Source organism: Rhamphochromis sp. 'chilingali', assembly GCF_963969265.1.
Source record: "Rhamphochromis sp. 'chilingali' genome assembly, chromosome: 16".
NCBI classification, from domain to species: domain Eukaryota; kingdom Metazoa; phylum Chordata; class Actinopteri; order Cichliformes; family Cichlidae; genus Rhamphochromis; species Rhamphochromis sp. 'chilingali'.
Genome location: NC_137943.1, coordinates 23,619,419 through 23,640,597, shown reverse-complemented (window position 1 = coordinate 23,640,597; position 21,179 = coordinate 23,619,419). Strand labels below are relative to the sequence as shown.

The 21,179-nt window shown below is 39.1% G+C and overlaps 1 protein-coding gene across 2 annotated transcripts; it reads left to right on the top strand.

Moving 5' to 3' along the window:
* Positions 1-1,466: 1,466 nt before the first annotated feature.
* On the top strand, positions 1,467-18,833 carry lrrcc1 (leucine rich repeat and coiled-coil centrosomal protein 1). Of its 2 annotated transcripts, XM_080907013.1 has the most exons (19): positions 1,467-1,878; positions 3,399-3,604; positions 3,774-3,839; positions 3,946-4,113; positions 7,254-7,420; positions 8,516-8,734; positions 9,365-9,558; positions 10,265-10,439; positions 11,860-12,008; positions 12,911-13,115; positions 13,426-13,565; positions 13,985-14,186; positions 14,731-14,916; positions 15,207-15,381; positions 15,767-15,930; positions 16,096-16,304; positions 16,507-16,644; positions 17,205-17,340; positions 18,632-18,833. In XM_080907013.1, exons 1-19 carry the CDS (start codon positions 1,835-1,837, stop codon positions 18,740-18,742), a joined length of 3,054 nt encoding a protein of 1,017 aa, XP_080763139.1. In that variant the 5' UTR covers positions 1,467-1,834; the 3' UTR covers positions 18,743-18,833. The 2 variants fall into 2 exon arrangements, with proteins under 2 accessions (XP_080763139.1, XP_080763140.1); XM_080907014.1 differs by lacking the exons at positions 3,774-3,839; positions 3,946-4,113.
* Positions 18,834-21,179: the final 2,346 nt, after the last annotated feature.

Genomic DNA, 21,179 nt, shown 5'->3' with positions numbered 1-21,179 from the left:
ATATTTAGCTCTAGCCATGTGATTAAAAATATATCCTAATGTCCTGCTAAACTCACTTTGTGCATGGAAATAAAATGACAGTGTTCAGCTCAAAGCATCAGGGAGGCACTCTTATTAACCTTTTCCAAGCTTGTACCAAAGCCTGAAGCTTTACTTCTCTGTAACCTCTGTAAACAATTTTCAAAACAAATGGGAGTAATAAGATGAAAACAAAGGTGCAGAATGATGCTAAAATTCTCCAGTTGGCTTTAATTACAGCACCCTTGTGCATTAGTACTGATTCCTAATTGGCTTTGAGATTATTCCTCCCCTCTGTCTTTTGAAATTTTTTATTACAGTGACCTTGAAAACTGCAGCCAATGAGAGATAAGGTGCCGAAGCATCAACAGATGGGATTTCTAATTCACTCACTTCATTTGCACCAGATCATCATTTTCACAGGTTAAGGAGGGCCATTGGCTGGGTTGCAGGTATAATTGGTTCTATCGTTGCTGGCGAGCAGCCAGTGAGTACAGTGATCAGTCATGCAGCGTCTCTAATATGGACAATGCTCACTGTGAGATGAACTGAATCAATCACCGGCCTGCAGAGCTGCTGGATAAATTATGACTATAATAGGGGTCAGGATCTTTATAATACATCTGTGATTAGCCATAGTTGAGCGAAGATACTCAACTTAGAGAAAGCATTGTTTCACAGGGCTATAAGTCAAGGACGGTGCTAATGTAGGAAGTTTTATTAATTATAACTTTGGGGATGCAAGCATGAAAGGAGAAATCTGTATTTAAATTATTGCTCCATGAATAATTCCAGAACTGCAAAAACTGTCAACTGTCATCAGCTTTATGTTCTTCTATTTGTTTTACATGGTCAGAGTTGGTGTATTTCACTCTGGCTGTCATTTATCACTTTCACATAATTAAGCGTATGAAATTTCTCACACGTGTATTAATTTTATTCATTTACACTTTTAACTGAGTGTATTACAAATATCACAGTGTACACTGTGATATTATGAACCATTCCTGATTAATTCCCTGACATGCCAAACACCAGTGCTTCAGATTTAGTTTAGTTTAGCTTTGCTTTCCTTCTTTGATAAAACTTCAGAAATATTTAAAGATGTGACTCTAATGCATACTGGGTGATGAAATCAGGAAGTGCAGTAAAGCATTCAAAGGCAAAGGTAGAATAAGTCAGCAAAGGAAAAGTGGGATTGTCAAGTAGGTAAAGAACGAGGAGGTGAAGGCAAAGGAAAAGGCATATAGCGAGTTGTATTTGAGACAGGACACTAAGGAATGACAAAAGGACTTGTATTGATTGGGTAGGAAGAGGGATCAAGCTGAAAGGATGTGCAGCAGGTTAAGATGATTAAAAATTGAAATTGAAATGTACTAATGAGTGAAGAGAACATGTTACGTTTCTAGAGGTGGGCGGAGCAAAGAATCTGTCCCGGATGTGCCCGTTAGCGACGTCTAGTAAACAGGAAGTATGATACGAGAAGCGGTTAGTTCAACTGAACTCCAACGAACAATAAATTTACAACACTTTGTTAGAAAATGAAGTACGAAAGGCTTTTGGGCTCTCCCAGAAGTTGCAGTTGTTCTCTGTTGATGGCCTATAATAAGTTTGGCTCCTTTGAGGCCGCTCGGTAGTCGCTAAACTTTGGCTAGCCTGCTGGGTAACTTAGCAGGATTGTTCAGAGGATGTGTTCGTCGACTTTTTTTTAGCGAGTTTTCTACGTGTTTAGCCTGATGTCGGTAGCGGTTCCTTGGTTTATTTTGTTAGTTAGCTGACTTTACGCGTAGCGGTGGGACAGCTACATGTCGTCGTTATGGCAGGCAAGGAGCTGAGTCTTATTGACAAGAACATAACAAGGTAAAGTTACCTATTCACAACTAACGTATCAAAATTTACATTACATCAGCTAATAAGGGACTACTATGTACCACTGACGAACCGATTAAGTCTGGCATGAATATTTACTTACTTCATGACGAGCTTTACGTTACAATTTTAATCTGATGATAAACGTGATATTTATAAGGAACAATAAGACCCCATACAATGTGAACTATAACTCATTGCTGTATGAGAATGACACGTGTGAATAACATATGAATAACATTTTGTTGACATCAGTACCATTCTTCAATTGTATAGATCTGATTCTAGATAAGATAAAATAAGATGATACATTCCTGCGAGTGCAGACAAAGAATGCTGTAAATAATGTTGAATTGCGAAATGAAGTAACACAAATATTTTATTTCTTTAAAGTAAAGCCTAGATAAGTTAAGCACTGTGGGGAAAAGGCCTATATAGGTTATTAGCGTCATCTATTTCATTATCTAGTGAATACAGATTTTAAAAAGACTGTATGTTAGGTGGACAAAAGCTTTACTACCAAGAATTCAATATTACTGTCTTGCAATATGCAGACAAACAAGTGCAAATAAAAAAGGGCTATGTGGTTGTCAGTTTTAAATTAGTTCTAAATTCCCATGTTCTGTATATAATTTGAACTTTCTAGTCACTGTAATAGGCACACCTTTTCATTGCAGGGTAAGATGCATTTTCTCCTAATTCATTGTGGCAATTCATTGTTAATATTTTGGTCCATATTGAAATGTTGCAGATGTACAGATCCACATCATTTCTCCAATATTCTGTTGTTCAGGTCTGGTGACCCTGTATGAACTCTATCCTCAATTTCCTCGAGCCCTGCTGGAATGTGATTGGCTGAGTAAATATTTGTGTTTAATAGCAGTAGGACAGGTGTAACTAATACAGTGACTGATGGGTGTATGACAGACTGAAAATCCAAACCCAAAAATATTTTAATAACAGAAACCTATTCTCTTAGCTGAAAAGCTGTAACCAGAGGGCTTGACTTTTCTTAATTTATTCGCCGTCAGGACTTGCCAGTTATTCTGTTTGATTTCATGTTTGATTGCTTTTTCAGTTCTCACAGTTTGTGTAAAGACTATAACTCGCGAATATGGAGAGAATAGAAGTACAAGTAGAATCATCAGTCAACTGAGAGACACTTAGGCAACAGAAACTGTATTTGCATAAATGCCATGTTTTTAGTAGTCCACAAGAGGTTGCTTATCTGGAATATTTTCTTTGTAGTAAAATATGAGAATTGTCTTCAATGTCATTGAAAACTGAATACCCTCTAAGTTTTAAACACTTGGATTGAGTTTTTAGAATTTTCAGAGGAGATTTTACATCATTTAAAGTAAACTGTTAAGCAATTGATTAAATAAATTAACAAATTTATTGTTATTGTTATAATAGTCATTAGTTGGTACACATTTACCTTCAGAACATGTACTTATTTGCACAAAGTTTTACCTTCCGCTGTGAATCTGACCTTGTTGCCCTCTTTCTAGCTTGCTAGATATTCCCCTGATACCCACTGTAGCGTCACTTAATCTGCACTGCAATCACATCCCGAGGATCAAGGGCCTGACCTCAGCTTGGCACCTGCGACACTTAGACCTTTCCTCCAATTGCATTTCTAAGATTGAGGGTCTGAGTTCCCTCACTTCCCTGAGGACTTTAAATTTATCCTGCAACTTAATCACCAAGGTTGAAGGTGAGTCTTTAGTCACCATTTAACAGAGATAATAAATGCCTCTGCTCTCTGTGAGTTCTCCAAGTAATAATTCTTTATTAGTGGATCTTGTGTTTACCCTGACATTGCTGTCACTGCTCTATGAGCTGTAAAATCACTCAGTTGTTAATGTCCTCTCCCTTCACTCCAGCACTGAATGGGCTTGTGAATTTAACGAGATTAAACTTGTCCTACAATCAGATAAATGATCTCAGCGGTGAGTTGAATTTTGCCTGAACAGTGTTTTCTTTTTCTGCATCCAAATGAGAATGCTAACAAGTGAATGATGCTTCAATGCTGTCAATTCTTCATGCCTTCATTAGGCTTGTTGTATCTCCATGGCACGGAGTACAAGCTGAAACACCTCAGTCTCCATAGCAATTACCTGGACAGCATTGATCACCTCCTGCAGTGCCTTCTGGGAATACAAGGGTTAAGAGAGGTGATTTTAAGTCAGGATGGCAGAGACAACCCTGTCTGTAGGTCACCAGGTAGGAAACCTTAACACTCATAGACAGGAGCCCTGTTCACATCTATAACAAAAAACTGGTACTTAACGATATTCAGAGGGTGAACAGTGATTGTAGAAATACAGATTTAAAATGCAGAGAGAACAGAAGCAACAAACAAGCCAGAAGCTTTGTGATATGTATTCAATATCTTATCTGAACCACAAGGCCAGCAGACACATCAGCTGATAGAGCCTGTGACCACTTCTGTATTGGAGTGCAGTTGTATCAAGCAGCTGATTGATGTGATAGCTGTACATGTTGACCTATCAGATGTGTAAATGCACTGGCCTGATGTAGGAGAACCAAACAAGAAGGCTTATGTTTGTTGGGATGGAATTTTCATTAAAACACAATGCATTGAAAACATGGTTTATCTAAAAGGGCATTAGCTCAGCATTGAAAGTCATTGTACTTGTATATTTGAGCTGTTTCCCTCTGAATTCATTTGTTTCTGTTCCTTTCATTTTTAGTACGAACCTGTAGCTATACTGAATGTGTAATAACATACGCCCAGCAAGTGCAACAATACGTTTTCACTGACATCAATGTAAATGGCTATATTAGAGCAGCGCCCTAATGGTGCGTGTGAGACTTGCTCCTCAAGCGGAAAAATATACCAGTCTTCCATATATTTATTTTTTACGCAATTTGTTCAGTCTTTTTTGCATTTAAAAAAAATGTTTGCGTGTGTGTATGTGTTTTTTAATGGAACCAGCAGTATACAGGAAATGACTTATTTTGCCAATAGGAGCTCACTGTTGCAAAGTAAATTTGTCCCTTAAGTAGTGATAAAACTGTAGTCTGTAATTCAGACTAAATTAGCTTACTCATATTGCATACATTCAGTGTCAAATTTAAAGTTTTAAATATCTACAAATGCTGTGTTGTCATTGTTGTCCAAGTGTATGTTAGTTAGCTAGATGAAACATATCTTGTGGAAGCTTTTGTAGGTGCTTTTGTAGGTGTTACAACAGTGGGGTGAGCTAGTTGAGGTTGGTCTGATCCCAGCTTGTGTCCCACAAGGAATTGTCCATAAATCCACCCTCGTAATTGAAAGCCACATAGTTGCTCTCTCTGTGGTTTTGGCAGCTGATTTAATGGTCCTCCTTTTGTCAGCGGGATCACCTGCCTTTTCTTCAGCACGCATTAACTTGACATGCTTTCAATTTCCTCATCCATATGATGTTCCCAGAGTACTATTATTTCCAGCATAATCACTTCCTTGGTGAATGTGGACACAGTGGTCACGTCTGGCTGCAGTTTTGATATTATAATCTGGACTGAGAACTTCGGCTGCTTAACCAAGGCGGTAGTTTCAGCTTAGGGGCGAGATTTCTCTCCAATTCTTATAAAGGTGATAGTCATTGCCAGATGGTTGCATCTGGTGTTTCTAAAAGCATTTACCTTGAAGACCTGGTCATGGCACCAGCAATAGTGCTTGCCTCTAAAGGCTTTTGGACAGCTATTGAAAAGATGCTCGTTGGAACACCTTCCAGAGCAAAGAGGGCAGGGAGGTGTCTCTCTGTGACGAGGTTTTCTAGAGTGGATAGGACATCAAATACACCTTGGACAAAGAAGTCCAGTCTCTCCTAACGCCTTAGGTCATTGTTTTGAGTAAGAAAAGCATCTGGCAAGCTGCTTGGTAGCTGTTCATTCTTTGTTTAAGAACATCCCAAATTCACCTTTTGTCAGGCATTTTGCATGTATCACATAATGATGTAGATGAAAGACTGGACTGTCAACAAGGTGTTTGCTAAGTAGCAAAGAATGGATATAAATTCAGAAGAATAGGGGAAGAAAAACTCCCTTTGACACTTTGCAGACATTTAACATGTACCAACAAAGTCCTATAACACACTGAAGGAATGGAAAAATCCCAGGAAACATAATGGAGGGCACTTAAATGGAATGTCAACCATCTAATCTCAGAAGTCAGTGAGAAACCATCACATCAGCTACTATGAAAGATTATTATTGTTATTATTATTATTGTAAGATGTTCATTTTGTAATAATACTCTGTTAGTTGTGCTTTATGGTTGTGTCTCTGTTGTGTGCTCCTGGGCAGAGTTAGGCTAACTTCAGAATTGTGCGTAGTTTTGTAAGAAGGAAGACTAGAGTGCAGATGGGACTCCAGGGGGTATGATATTTTGGCTTTATTGATGGAGATAAGCACTAATGAGGTTTCCTGTTGTGGTGGACCAAAGACTATGATGTGATGTTTACTGCAGACTGGCTGTGGTAACAAGGCCAGGGTCTCTGATGGCAGGGGTGAGAGGAGATGAAAAGATGAAAAGTTGGAATTGTAACTTTGTTCCAGGTCTTCCAGGATCGCTTCTTTGGATTACACTTTATTTTGAGCATTTCCGCATCAAATGCGAGTATGTCAGTTCGCTGAATTTGCAAAAAGCAAAAGTTTGTTGTACGTTATCCAATTACAGAAAAAAATAGGTCGATACATAAATTATATATATATAAAAAAGATAAACAATTTAATTCATATTTTCCAACTGCAGTTGGATCAAACTTTAATAATAGCACCCAGCATATCAGCTATGAACAGCAGTTTTACAGGATATTTTTTCCAATTTTGCAGAATAACTGATTTAAAACTCCCCCTGTAATGAAAGTCCAGTGAATATCAGTCAAACTGACAGCCGCTATTAGTAATGACTGTGATCTTTTAATCTCTTTGTTTATCTTATATTTGGCTTCTTCATTAATTGGATTGGCTGCAGTTAAATTAATGTAAAAAGCTTTTCAGTGATCCTTTGCACCCATTATCCATATCTTCCAGTTAATGATTAATTCACAGCACTAGTTGTTGAAGGCGTCTCTTTTCATGTTGTTAAATACGAGAAGGCACTCTTGCAACTCTTGCTGTCTGTATGTGTAGATATACTTGCATAAGTTGTGCTCACTACCTATTAAATAGGGTACATCAGTAGTGCATATGAAGGTGACACACAAAGGTTATTCATTCAGAATGAATTATTTGATCTTTCATGAAGGTCATATGCACCACTGATGTGACATTACTGAATAAGAGACTCATGGCAATCAGGCAGCTCTAGCCTCGACAGGTTTCTCTGATATACCTGCGTTCCTATCTTACTGCAGGTTACAGGGAGATTGTTTTGCGGTCACTGCCGCAGGTCTCTGTTCTGGATGGCCTAAACCGACTGGGAAACCGATCACCTCAAAGTCTCAGTAGTCTCTGTGATATCCCCGGTCTAGAAGATTACGTGGACCTTCTACTCTCATCTGACACAAGTCACAATGAACCGGTAATTTTTTATGCTAAGCTACTATCAATTCCAGTGTAGTTCTTTTATTTGTTTAGATATACTCACCATGCTTTAGGGACTTTTGTTATTAAATCCTGTTTTATTTGACCGGAAAGTCTCTCGCCATGTGTTTGCTTTTTTGCAACTGACACAAACATAAAGTTATTTCCCAACAATTAATTTACAGCTTTCATAACGCAACAGAATGTGAGACGCATGAGAACAAGAAAGTTGTAGAACAGTTTCCACTTATTGTATGAGTGATGCTCAACTGCCTGATAGGCAGCATATCAAAATCCTGCGCTCCTGATACAAAAGAAAGAAGAACCGAGAATTTTATTGTCATACACACCACAAATAACTGTGGGTATGTTGAGCAATGAGGTTCTTACTTTTCGGGTTCACTACACACAAATAAATAAATAAAATATAATAATAGATTAATAAGCACAGAAAAAATTTAATAAATAAAGCACGTACTATTTACAGAAGAGTAGAGGGTGGTTAGTTATGCAAAAACACAAATTCCATCTATCCCATCAGCTGTCGTAGGGCAGGATGCAGTGTACAGGTCACCAGTCCATCAGAGAACAGACAGACAACCATTCACATCTTTACCTTTGTCCAATTTAAAGTCAACAATTAATGCACCTCTTTGTACCGTCGGAGGAAATCGGTTCACCCGGAGAAACCTCACACAAACACTTTGTATTAACCTAAGACAAAATATCATAATTACACAGCTTTGCTTATAGAAGACCTAATTATGTAGGTCTGCTTCGCTGCAACGAGGAATATCATCGAGCCAAATAGATTTCCCGGTTGTCACTGAATTATTGGAACATAATGAATTTATGTATACTGGGATGATGAAAGTTTGGTTGCTTTACAATATACTACTTTGCATATTCATTGCACCAGATGGCAGTTTCTGTCTGTTTTTCTACAGGAAAACAAACTGCAGTAGAAGCCATTTTTCTTGCCGTTATTAACTCTTTTCTGTCTCTGCAATGAAGTCCTGTAAATACATTATAATTCGAAACCACACTTTTGCATTTGGAAACTCTGAAATAAAAGTGAAAGTTTCCGTTGCAGGTCAGAGGCGATGCTCCTCTCACCACACCCCGCATTGACCAGCTGCTGACCCAGTTTCGTCAGAGAGGTGCTACCTCAGAAGTAATCACAGACCCAGTCACACAACCAGAACCTCCGCGCACACAGCCGGTTCGCTCCACTGTGACTGATAAAGGAGACCCCGTTAATGAAGAGCGCATCAGGAAACTGGAGCACCAGATGTCCCAGCTCATCCAGCAGGTGTACACCTTTTTGAAGATCAATTTTTTACGCATATGTGCCTTGTTGTTTTTTTTCTTTTGTTTTTTGGCTTTTTTTAAAATAATGATAGTAGGAAAAGGTGGGAAAGAAAAAGTTGTACTAAATGTTAATGTAATTGATGTTCTCTTAATCTACTGCACTTTGAAGTTATTTGTTCAATATAAATTATTCATGGCGATATTTTGAAGTCATCTTTACATAAATTAATTTTTGCACATTTGGCTCTTAAATGGTGATTTATCCCCAAATAAAGTAGTGTGCAAAACTCCTAAATCACCCCTCTGCTCTTTATATTTTGCTTATAATGAGCCAGGCTTTCTTGTCATTTTTACCCCTCCCAGCTGTAAGTAGCCTATCTGTTGAACACAGTGGAGGCTCTATCATGGTTTCGGGCAGGATTTCAGCCACTGATGTTCATATTTGACCCACCATCTGAAAAGAGTCTGATCACAGCTTCACACTGTAAAAACTCTGTTTTTGCCTTATGTGCCATTTGTGTTAACTGATGTTGGTGTACCTATTTCCCACTTTTTTATATTTCCTAGAAAAATATAAGGAACCGGGGGGTGACAAAAAAACCCTTTAAGTATTTCTTTGTTATTTACCCAGAACCCTGCAGATAATAAATCCAGAAGATCTGCCCATTCTGTGGTGATGGTACGGAAAGCCAAGCGGGACACAGACCGCACTTCAGAAAGTGAATGTGACAGCGGGAAGGAAAACAGGAGGCAAACGAGAATTCCCAAATACCATGACAGTGTAACATCGTCGACAACCACCAAAGAGACCAAGAGATCAGAGAGGTGATTCTGCACCAAAAGAGATTTCTGGTGTCATGTTAGCTGCTTTGAAATGCCATCATGTTTATATTTGGACTCCCTGATTTTGTTATAGCAGCTGAGATCCAACTTAGCAAAGCCTAAAACTTGATGAACCTAAACTATGTGAAGACATTTTCAGCACTGGTGGGCACTACATCAAAATCAGAGAGTGTACCTCTAAGCAATGATAATCACATTCATACATTCACCAAACAATATGCAGCAATGGGTTTTTCCATATTGTTCATCATGCATCAACTTAATATTATCAGGTATCTTGATTAGGGAAATTCCTTTTACCTCCCACTTGAGAGGGGGTGATAAATTTTCCTCAGAGAGATGATATGTTATAGACGTTTCTCCTCTCTGTTAGAAATTACCGCCGGCAGCTCACTCGCATGATTAATGGCCACGCTTCTCTGGTCAACCCCCTCATCTTACTTCATCATCCACTAATGACATGTGCTTAAGATTCAGAAATTTAACTTAAGTAATCTCACAATAGCCCTCATCAAAAAAAGGTTACTTTGAAATATTACTTCAAAATTCAAAGTTGTTCAGACTTTGCTTCCCTATAAAACTCAGTAAATCTTCTGCTTTGACCTTTGTTTAGCCAGACATTAGCTGGAGGGTTGTTTAGAATCTATTTTACAGCCAGTTTAATACTTGTGATTTGTTTTATGTGCAGCGATCAGGAGAATCATAAACGGAGGGCTTCAAAGTCTGCCGTTGGATCCAGGACGAAGGCTGGTAGCACAGGGAGTGCAGAGGCAGTGAGGCCAACAAGGAAAGGACCTTTAAGAGCAGCTAAGGCCTCAGGCGATATGAAAACCAGATCCACTGAAGAGGAGGAAACCTACAGGGTACACGATGGACGGGTCACCTAGCTGCTTCTGTTTTTATTGAGTGACTGTAAAATAGAAACGGTTCTGTCCCCATTCAAAAAGAGAGTAAATTGGTGTGTTTGCAGAAACATTTGTGTAAACAAAAAAAAAAAATGCAGGAATAGAATAAATGGATAATGCTTTTAGAAGGTGACAGCAGAAATAGGACCACAGTAAACAGAAGGTTTTTCATGTTTTGCTCTTTGTTTCTGAGAGCTTTGTTTCAGTAACATTGACTTTATCTTTGTGATGTCAATAACTTCTTTGTGGTAACTTTGTTAAATTATGCGCAAAATAGAGTTCAAGCCAGTAGTCCATCATCTGTTTGGTTATTTAATTTCAGTACATTTAATGAAACTCTTGGCTTTTTGTTGTGATAAGAAAACATTCGATTCCTTTCCACAAAGAAAGTTTCTATTTTTTCAATCATTTATTCAACAAAAATATCAACAGATCCAACATTCTTCTGTCAAAGTAACAGAACAAACTTCTTGTAGGCATTTCATGTAGTTCTCTACAAGTCTCTTACATTAGTTTGCTGATATTATTTGACAACCTCCATGTAAAATTCATTCTATTGCAAGAGATTAATGATTTTTCATACTTATACTGTGTGCTTCAAATGCCCCCAACATCTGAAATGATTTAAATCTGTGCTTCTTGTTCTTTGTCTGCCATTCTTTATCCTGCTGACGGGTCCACTTTTACTTCAACGTTTGGACAAACGCTCGTCTGTTATCTTCAAGCAGAATTCACAGTTCAATCAATTCCTGCAAACTCCCCAATCCTGAGGCAACAAAGCAACACCAGTCATAATATTTCTACAGTCATAATTCACAGACTCTTTCAGGGTCTCTTCCTGAAAAACTGTGATTCATATGCATCGATAATATCTGCTGCCACTGTGGCCAAACAACTCTTTTATTTGATCTGCCCGTTCAGAGCATATTATTTTAAAAAAAAAAGCAAAAAAAAAAAAAAAGCAGTGTCATGTCCTCCATGTTTATTGGCAGATGGTAGTTGTTCTTTAATGTTTTTTTTGGACAGCACAGGCTTTTGTTTCTGGCACGTATCCCATGCAGTAATTTCTAATATTGGATTTATCCTCAAAGCAGATGTAACACGAGAGAAAAATGGTGGAAATATCTTTTATTCCTAACAATATTTTTTGAGGGGTACTCACTTGTTTATACAGGGGGGTAAAAATCCTCAATGTTGCTTTCATTGTTCCTACAAAAACAACGAGATGCTTTAAATAAAACTGTAAAAAACACTTGAGCTGTAAGAATAAATTGGTATTTCAACTTAAAGAAAAAATGACTTTTTTTTTTTTTTTTTTTTAAGCGTTCAGTGTGTGTTTACTCTGAGAATTCATACTTTGTGTATGTGTTCTGCTCAGACGATTGTGGAGGAGCGTGACCAGGAACGGGAAAGACGCTGGAAAGCAGAACAAGCTGTGAGAAAGCTAACAGAGGAGCTCAAGTGCCTGCAGACCAAGGTCAGCGAGGAAAAGGACCTTCAGAGCATGGCCCTGCACACTACAGACAGGTAAGAGGGAGGCACATTTACCGTGGACGCCTCTCATCACAAACCTCCACTTGAATCTGTTAGGCAGCTCTAAAGCAGATATCATGCTGGAAAAAAAAGCGATAATTGAACTCTTCTCTGTGGATTTTAGTTGTCAGCTTCATAATGGATCCTCATCTGTTTCTCACTATCACGGTGCCATAGTCTCTTTAGAAATCATGCTCACATTTTGGCTCCATTACACCAAAAACCTTTCAAGTATGCCTGCAGTTGTCTGCGATAATAAAGCTATTTAGTATAAAGATCATTAAGCGACGCAGCCATCCTGATTATATACCTAACGTTTAAATTTCCAGAGGCTTTGATTAAATATTCCTATCTCTGCTGCCACAAGGCCATTTTACTTCTGCTCTGTACGGTCTTCGCTGGCACCACATCCTGCTTAGATAAATCTGCATTATGGTTGTAATTAGAGGCCCGATGACACGCATATGTCAGCAGTATTACACAAATCAATCTTAACTGTCACTTTCTAATGACACTGAACACGGCTGTTACTGTTGCCGTCCATGCTCAGCGAGAGACAGATTACAGTGACTCATCAAAGCACATTTTAATAGTGGACTACTGTGCGTGAGCTGCTTCTACTGTTTTATAGTTTCTTAGTTGTCCCCTGTGTGCCTCATTTCCATTTCTACTTCCATTGTCTCTCCCATGAGATAAGATTTTGACTATACTATAGCGTTAGAGTTCTTCAATTTCAAAAGCTATCACATATTTGACACTATGGAAGGACAGCCAAGGGCATCACAGAATTGGGGAGTGCTTTCTGGTACCAATTTCTATATAAAGTGAAAAGAGAAATTCAGGGTATTACCGCGGCTTCCCTTGGACACCCTTATCGTATTTTTCTCCCCGTCCAGACTGAAAGAATTGCTGCTGAAAGAGCGATCGGGGCACTCTGAGCTGCAGGCTCGTGTTGAGGAGCTGGAGGGGAGGTGTCGATCCCTAACCCAGCAGCTGGAGCAGGCCCGCAGCTGTGAGGAGCAGCACAAAACTGCACTGCATAGACTGGAGGAAAGCGTTTCCCACGGAGAGGCGCTTAGGGCTCACCAGCAGGCTGAAGAGGTACAGATGTTCGCTTATTTCCCCTAGAACAAATCATGTTGATAAAGATAAGGTATATTCAGTCAGGCGGTGCTAATCGATGCTCGACATACAGTTTTTCTCCCATCAAAGCAAGTTTATCACACTGCTTCTGCTACATTCGATTACCTGCCGCTGAGCTCCCCTTATCGCTCTAATTTTTGATTGTAACGACGCATTAGTTCACTGATCCAGCCTGGAGTGAATACATTCAGATAGATAAAAGGATTCAGTACAGAGAGGTCATTCAGCTCTGACAGGCTGGTATAAAACATGTGCTGACCTTCCTCAGATAAAAAGGCAACAGGAACTGCAGAACAAGGCAGCAGCTCTGAAGAGAGAGTTGGACATCCAGAGAGCGTCAGTACGACAGCACAAAGACAAACTGCAGCAGCTGCATGAACTGCTGGCAGCCAGGGAACAAGAGCACAGGTACATCTAAGAAGAAGAACCCCTGCTAAATATAAAGTTCATCTTTAGATGCCATGGAAACCATTTCTGTAAAAGAGTTGCTTCTCATGAGCAGTGTGATCCTAGATAAATGCAACATTTTCTCATAAATTTTGAAATATTATAAAATGCTTAGAAATCTGGAAAAGTTTTATTATTGCTTATTTGTCATGAATCCCCCAAGGTACCCGATTGAATGCCAAGTTTCAAGGGGTTCTAATATCTAATGTTGTTTAATTTAGAAATTTGCATCTAAATTAAATATTGGATGCAAATGCAAAAAAAGATACAAATGCAAAAACAGATTACAATAAGCAGTTACATGCCTTTAGAGTTTCTGTTGACGACACAGTCTCCATTTAAAGAGGCGTTTATCCTCGTTTGCGTCATTCTTCCTACAGAAAACAACTAGAGTTGCGGTTACAACCCGGTGGGGCAGATTTTCATGATGCTGTGGCGAAGGAAGTGGCATCAGTGGAAGAAAGGCACAGCCACAGGGAGGCGGAGCTGCAGGAGAAGCTGGCAGAGGGCAGGAAACAGTACACTGCTCTGGAGGACGAGTTCCGCATGGCGCTAACCATTGAGGCTGCTCGCTTCTCTGAGGTCTGCTAAAAGATGGACCCCTGCCATCCAGATGGCCTATAATCACTGTAATGTTGCCCTGAATTTTACACTACAATCTCTGAGCAGTCCAGCTGATAAATGATTACTTTGAACACTAAAAAGTGAAATGATTGAACTTGATTTCACCCAGTTGGGAGAGACTTGGCTGATGGGTTTTTTTTTCAGCACGATGGGGAAAACTGGTATTGAATTAGGATCTTTTGCCTCTGGACAAGTAGTCTTTGATTGCCACATGGACAGAAGCTTACAAAAGGATTGGGCTCGAATCAATTCAGAATGTTCAAAAATGTAATCTCATTTTTGATTGCTACTGCTTGCACAAATTTCTGCTCTTAGTCACCCAAACTTGTGACCTTTGAGAAAAGTGTGAAAAAGCTATTGTGGGGCACGTGTTTCTGTAAAGCCATGGCTCTGAAACTGTTCTGACCGATTAAAGTGTCAGGTAATGCTCGGACCTACGCTTTGGTTAACTCCCAAGATTTCTTATTAACATTCAGTTCCACACTCTCACTTTTTTCTGTAGGTAAAGGAGGCGTGTGATCAGATGACTGCAGAGCTGATGGAACTCAAGGCAACCCTGGCCCAGTCCCAAGAGAGGGAGAGGAAATCAGGCTCTCTAGTGCAGGAGCTCACTGCTATGGTCAAAGAACAGAAGAGCCGCATCTCTGAGCTCATCAAAGCCAAGAGAGACGCTGTCACTGATCTAAAGGTGTGCAGCATTGCAGTAAGAGAGGGAGATGTGGGTGATTTTTATTCCAGCATTTCAACTGGATTTGAGCCCAGATTGCAGGATTTAAAATATTGAAATATGACTTCATGTGAGATAGCATGGGCACAGATTCATCAGTCACTGCCTTTTCAAAAACATGTTAACCCTGGTCCTGTAGGAGACTGACTACTTTGAGACATCATGAATACTGAATGGTCCAGCTGCCTTCCCATCTGCCATCCATGACAGATGGCCATTGATCATTAATACTGTCTGTCTCTCTCTGCCAGAGCCGTCTGCATTCCTTGGAAGCAGAGGTAGGACAGGACCGGCATCTTGGCCTGCAGCTAGAGTTGCTTAAGAAAGATAAGGCTAGAGTGTTGTCTCAGCTCATGGCTCAGGAGTCGGTGATAGACGGCCTCAAGGTAGAGAGGAAGATTTGGGGCCAGGAGCTCGCTCAGCAAGGTGGGAAAAATTCAGGAGAGTACTTGTTTTGCACCTTGAGTCTGCCCTGCAGTGCACAGAAAAAGCTGATAATGCAGTTTTAGCTGTTTATTGGCAATCAGTGGTGCGGGTCCTCCCTGGAGCCAATCTAATGCACTGACTTGTGCTTAACTCGTAAAATTTTGGAGATTTCCACCTTAGAGGTAATTTAAAAAGAGGCTCAATACAGTACGTGCTGATTTACATTTTTATCAGGTAAAAGTCTGCCATCTAGTGGTTATAGCCCAGATGCACAATTAGAAAACACCGGGCCAGCTTTCTTTTTTATATCCCTCTTAACGTTTGTCTTCCACATGTGTTTACATAGAGAGTTAAAGCGACATTTTGATGGGTTATTCTTTTCCAGGAGCGTCTTTGGCTCAGGACCGTGGTCGTTTAGAGGCCAGGATAGAGGTGCTGAGTGCTGAGTTGGAGGCTCAAAGGAAACAGAATGAGAAGGACAATGATACTCTTAGAATCAAAGCCAAAATCATGGACGACCAGACAGAAACCATTCGCAGACTCAAAGAGGTAGGTTGAGAACTTGTTTTACTCAAGCCAGAGGGCTCAAACTCCAAGCTAAACAACAACAAAACAAAACTTTTGTGTTTTAACCGTCATTGTTGTGCTTTGTAATCATTTATGCATTTATTCATATTATCATGCAGTTTCTCATTATCAGTCACTGCTTTGTAGTCCTTGCAGGAGCGTGATGATCAGATCCGAAGGCTGAAGGAGGAGGCAGCAAAGGCTCAGAAGAGGCTTCAAGAGCAGCTGGAGGAGGAAACAACCCAGCAGGCTGAACTGAAAGAGCGAGTGGAACATCTGAGCCTGCGCAAGGAGGAACTGAAGCAGCAGCTGGAAGACAAGGAGGCAGAGCTCGAGCAGGTCAAAAGAGTTTACAGGCAAGTACCCCAGCATAACCACAAAAAGGAAAAGGGCCTGCTTTAGGCAGAGTACTTTCTGACATTTTAGGGTAACAATTGTGTTTAAATCAAACAAGTTCCAATGTTAGTGGTGCTACTGACCCGAAGATGATCAGACATTAAAGCTTTAAGCTGTTTCTAAACCAGTATGTTTTATGCTTTGTGTCTTTCATCTTTTTAGTGAATCCACTAAGAAGTGGCAGGAGAAGGCAGACTTGCTCACTCGGCTGGAGAGCCAGGTGAAGCGTATGAAGGAGAACTTTGATTCCAGGGAGTGCTTGCTGCTGGAAGAAAGAGAAAAGGCAACAGAAGCACACAGGTATGTTAAATATCAAGTTATTCTCTCCCGGTTGTTCAGAGACTGCCCTTATCAGGGACTTTCAGTGATACTTTTGCACTGCTGCTGGTTCACTCTCTTGGGTCAGGCATGTTGAAATGCATTTTATTTGCCTTTCTTTGTGTCTAGAGTGCTGTTGTTTGGTTTCTATCATTGATTCTTGTGTGTTTGATGTTTGCCTGCCTGCTGGGAAGAACTCAGAAGAAAGATGATATATAGCTTTGTAGATTTTGCACCAGTAAGAAGTAGTTTTTAACAAAGCCCTTATGAAACTGTAATGTTATGGTACTTAAAAAGTCTCAGATGTCATATCAGGATTAGGAAAGTGTTTGAGTCTTTTCCCCATAAAGCAAGGCAAGGTGAATGCTTTTGTTGTAAATAAATGATCACATAAGGCTGCACTTCCTGTGTTAGTACTTTATACCTGTGGCCCTTCACCATCAAAAATGCAGACATGTATTTTTCCCAAGGCAGCATTTGGAGAGCATCCAAAGTACCACTCCTTACGCAACCTGTCACGTTTGTGTTGGTCTGTTCCGCAGAGCTGCACTAGAGAAATTACACTGCGTGGACGATGCTTTCCGTCGACAGCTGGAGTCCGTCCAGGCTGCCCATCAAGCTGAGCTTCTGGGACTTGCTAATGAAAAACACCAAAAGATAGAAGAGGCCAATCAGAAGGTAAAATGTGGGCAGCTTTCCCACAAATGTTTTTTTCTCCAAAGTGGAAGAAAGAAACTGGTATGTCTTGGTATGAGAAAGGGGAACGCAAGCGTTGGTTTGCCTCCTCTGTGACAGTTCAAAAATAAGGTGTAAGAGAGGCTGCAACGGAAGCATTTCGTAACAGACTTTAGTCGCTTGCTTCACTGTTGGATTCATAATTCATTATAAATTATGGGGAAGATTCAGTCACTGAAAAACTGAAATTCTTCTCATACTGTAACGGTTTGTTGTTATGCAACAGTTGATGACATTCATCACTTTTTCTGGTCAAAATAAAAGTCACTGTGACAACGTTAGATTAAAAAATAATGATGAGGAAAATGTTTTAAAGTAAAGCATGTTTTCTTTTGTCATACCTCCAGTCAAGGGGTGGGTTTTCTTCAGAGGGCTATGTTGTCTAACATAAAGTAAGTAAAGTGCTGCACTTTGATGTAAACGTGGTACACACAGCATTGAATGATAGTCCACAGATTTTTGTACACATTACAAATAAGAATGGGACCTCAGTCCAAAAACCAAGAAGTGAGCTTGTGCAACATAGTTTTGTTCTGCATTACATCTTTGAAGTAGTGCTGAATGACAATAAAGTAAATCTTGACACCCCCCCAGAAAAATATGAGTAAAAAGTGCTGTAGTGCACAGAAAAGCTTTGTTTGTGTGGCACACATTCATTTGGAGTCTTACTGAATGGTATTATTGGGGGCAATTGTGGCTCAAGAGTTGGCAGTTCATCTTGTAATCGGAAGGTTGCCGTTTCGAGCCCCGGACAGTCTCGGTCGTTGTGTCCTTGGGATGTGGCTGCAATGTAGCTTGCCATCACCAGTGTGTGAATGTGTGTGTGAATGGGTCGATCACTGAATATAGTGTAAAGCGCTTTGGGGTCCATAGGGACTAAGTAAAGCACTATACAAATACAGGCCATTTACCATTTACAGATGTATTAGACTTAATCATCTCAACATAAAATATACATAATAGATAAAATTGATACATAAAATATGCCATTTCCTTTTTTTGTTGGATTGTTTATTTGTCCTTTTAAGACACCCAGGGCTGGGTTGAGATGGTTCAGCGACCGGTTCTGGCCCTCTGGTCATATGTTGCCAATGTGTGCTCTGGTCATTGCCTGGTTTTAATTGCATTTTACCCATCAAGACATGGTTAATAAAATGCTAGTTAACATACAAATGTTTTGAAAAGCAGTTTGTGTTTCTGCTGCTGATGTTGTCTGTCTGTGCTTCTTCCTCAGGTATTTGAAGTGGAGGAGGAGATGCGGCAGCTCCTGGAGGAGACAGAAACTAACAAGAGAATCATGGAAGAGAAAATGAAACGTCTCAGCAGTGTACTAAAAGACTTTTAACAAATAACGGGGTTGTTTTTGTATTTTTGTTTTAGAATAAGTTCTATTTTAGTACTGTATTATTTATTCAATAAATTCTTCTTTGATCTTATTTTTGTTTTCTGTTTCTAACCAGAGACCACAAAAGGCTAATGAGACATAATGATTTAACAGTTTGTGGTTAGTTCAGATAGAAAGAAGCTAAATTGTGTTCTTAAATACAGAGTTACATTAAGAACAATCATAACTACTCCAGTTCCGAGTAAACACAGGAAAGCACAAAACTGACTGCTTTAATGTTATGTCACTACGTTATGCAAACCTGCAGTTTTATTTAAGGCTGAAATGGTTATTAAATTACAGCTTTGTGGTCTAACTGCTCCAAGATAGGCAGGTAAACAGAAATTAATTCAGAAGGTTTTCCTTTCATTTAAAATGAAGAAATACAACCTTAATTCCAAAAAGTTTGGGTGCTGTGATGAATGTAAACAAAAACAGAATGCAATTTTTTGCACATCTCATAAAGCCATATTGTAGTCATAATAGAAAAAATAAAATACATTAATTGTTTTAAGTGAATAGATATAATATTTTAAGAAATAAAAAAATAGGATAATTTTCAATTTGATGATTGTCACACATCTCAAAAAAGATGGGCTAGGGCCATGTTTACCACTGTGTGGCATCCGTTCTACTTTAAGCAACAGTCTGTAAATATCTGGGAACTGAGGAGATCAGTTCTTGGACTTTTGGGAGAATGGTGTTCCATTCTTGTCTGATTCTAACTGCAATGAAAGGTCTGGACTGTTGGAGGCTGGTTTGGCACATGGACACCTCTACTGTGAAGTCCTGCTGTTGTAATAGCTACAGTATTTGGTTTAGCATTGTCTTGCTGAAACATGCAAGGCCTTCCCAGAAAAAGATGTTGATGGGAGCATATACCGTAGTTTTCGGGTCATAAGCCGCTACTTTTTTCCCACACTGTGAACACTGCGACTTATACTGACGTGCGGCTAATGCATTTCTTTTTTCATGCGGCCAAAAACATTTTGCCTGGTAACAGTAGACCAATCAAAATGACAAGTAGTGTATATATACACGGTATATATTTTTATCAGTTGTTAAGAGACGTTGTAATGTTGTTTGTGCACTGTTCCGTAAAAAAACCATAAGCAACGTAATTTGTGTGTTACGATACGTACGTAGACTTAAAGGTAGCCGTGTTACAGGCGCTGTTCGAGGAAAAAAAGCATTTGCAGTATGTATTTTTGTATGTTACCATAACGTTTATGTTACCATGTTTATGTTACCTTATATTAAACGTTAAAAATCCTCACGTGTAATATTTCTGTGTAAATATCTCATATTACAGGTGAAACGCATACGGCTTAAAATCCGGTGCGGCCTGTACAAGTACAAAATTGATTTTCTTTCTACAATTAGAGCATGCGGCTTTTAATCAGGTGCGCTCTGTAGTTCGGGAATTACGGTATATTGCCCTACAACCTGTAGACCCTGCAACATAAATAGTGCATTTCCAGAGGTGCAGGCTGCCAATTTGCCATTGATGCTAATGGACCCCTATATCATCAGAGATGACAGGCATATAATATTTAATTTTGGCCTTGTCCCAGAATCTTTTGATGCTATCACATACTGTAGATGATGAGATATTCAAAGTATTCACAATTTCACGCTGATGAACAGTTTTCTGAAATTGTCATTTATAATGCAATTTGTAGTGCAGGTCTTTTTTTTTTCATATTTGTGAACCTGTTCTTCCTCTGCTTATCTTTACTTCTGAGAAAATCTGCCTCTATGATACACCTCTCTTTTTATAACCAGTCACATTACTGACCTGTTGCTAGTTAATTAGTAAAATAGTCCTTTGGCCTCTCTCTCTCTCTCTCTCTCTCTCTCTCTCTCTCTCTTTTAAATCATTTTTTTTTCAGGCTTTCATTGTCCCAGTGCTGTCCTTTTTGGGATATGTTGCTGCCATCCATCAAACTCAAAATAAGCTAGAACTTGTCATTATAAAACAAAATGTCTCAGTTGTGAATAACAAAACACCCCATGGGATCATGAGATTTAAAAGTCACTTCACTGTGATTTTACAGATGTCCAAACATTTTTGTAATTTGTGTTAAATAGGTGCTATATATAATCCTGTATATAGGATTAGTTGTTAGGATTAGTTGATTTTTCCCCATTTTAAAAAATAAAAATGACAAGAATGTTAAGTTACTATGACTTATCAAGTAAAGATAAAAAAAAAAAAGTTAATTTGAATATAGTGTTTGGGAATTTTACCAAAATATGATAAGATATACTTAGATGGTATGAAATCCTTGTTAGGAAAGCTAAATTTAAACACGACCTATAACAAAATAATTTAAATAAGTAGAATAGCTCAATAAAATGTTATATGTTTTTTTTAATTAGTTAAAAAAATGCTAAC

Excerpts from the sequence above, each read along its gene's own strand:
- lrrcc1 (XM_080907013.1), top strand. The coding sequence starts at position 1,835 with ATGGCAGGCAAGGAGCTGAGTCTTATTGACAAGAACATAACAAG. Across the intron at positions 3,605-3,773 it reads CTTAATCACCAAGGTTGAAG|CACTGAATGGGCTTGTGAAT; the intron begins GTGAGTCTTTAG and ends CCTTCACTCCAG. Across the intron at positions 13,566-13,984 it reads GCCAGGGAACAAGAGCACAG|AAAACAACTAGAGTTGCGGT; the intron begins GTACATCTAAGA and ends TTCTTCCTACAG.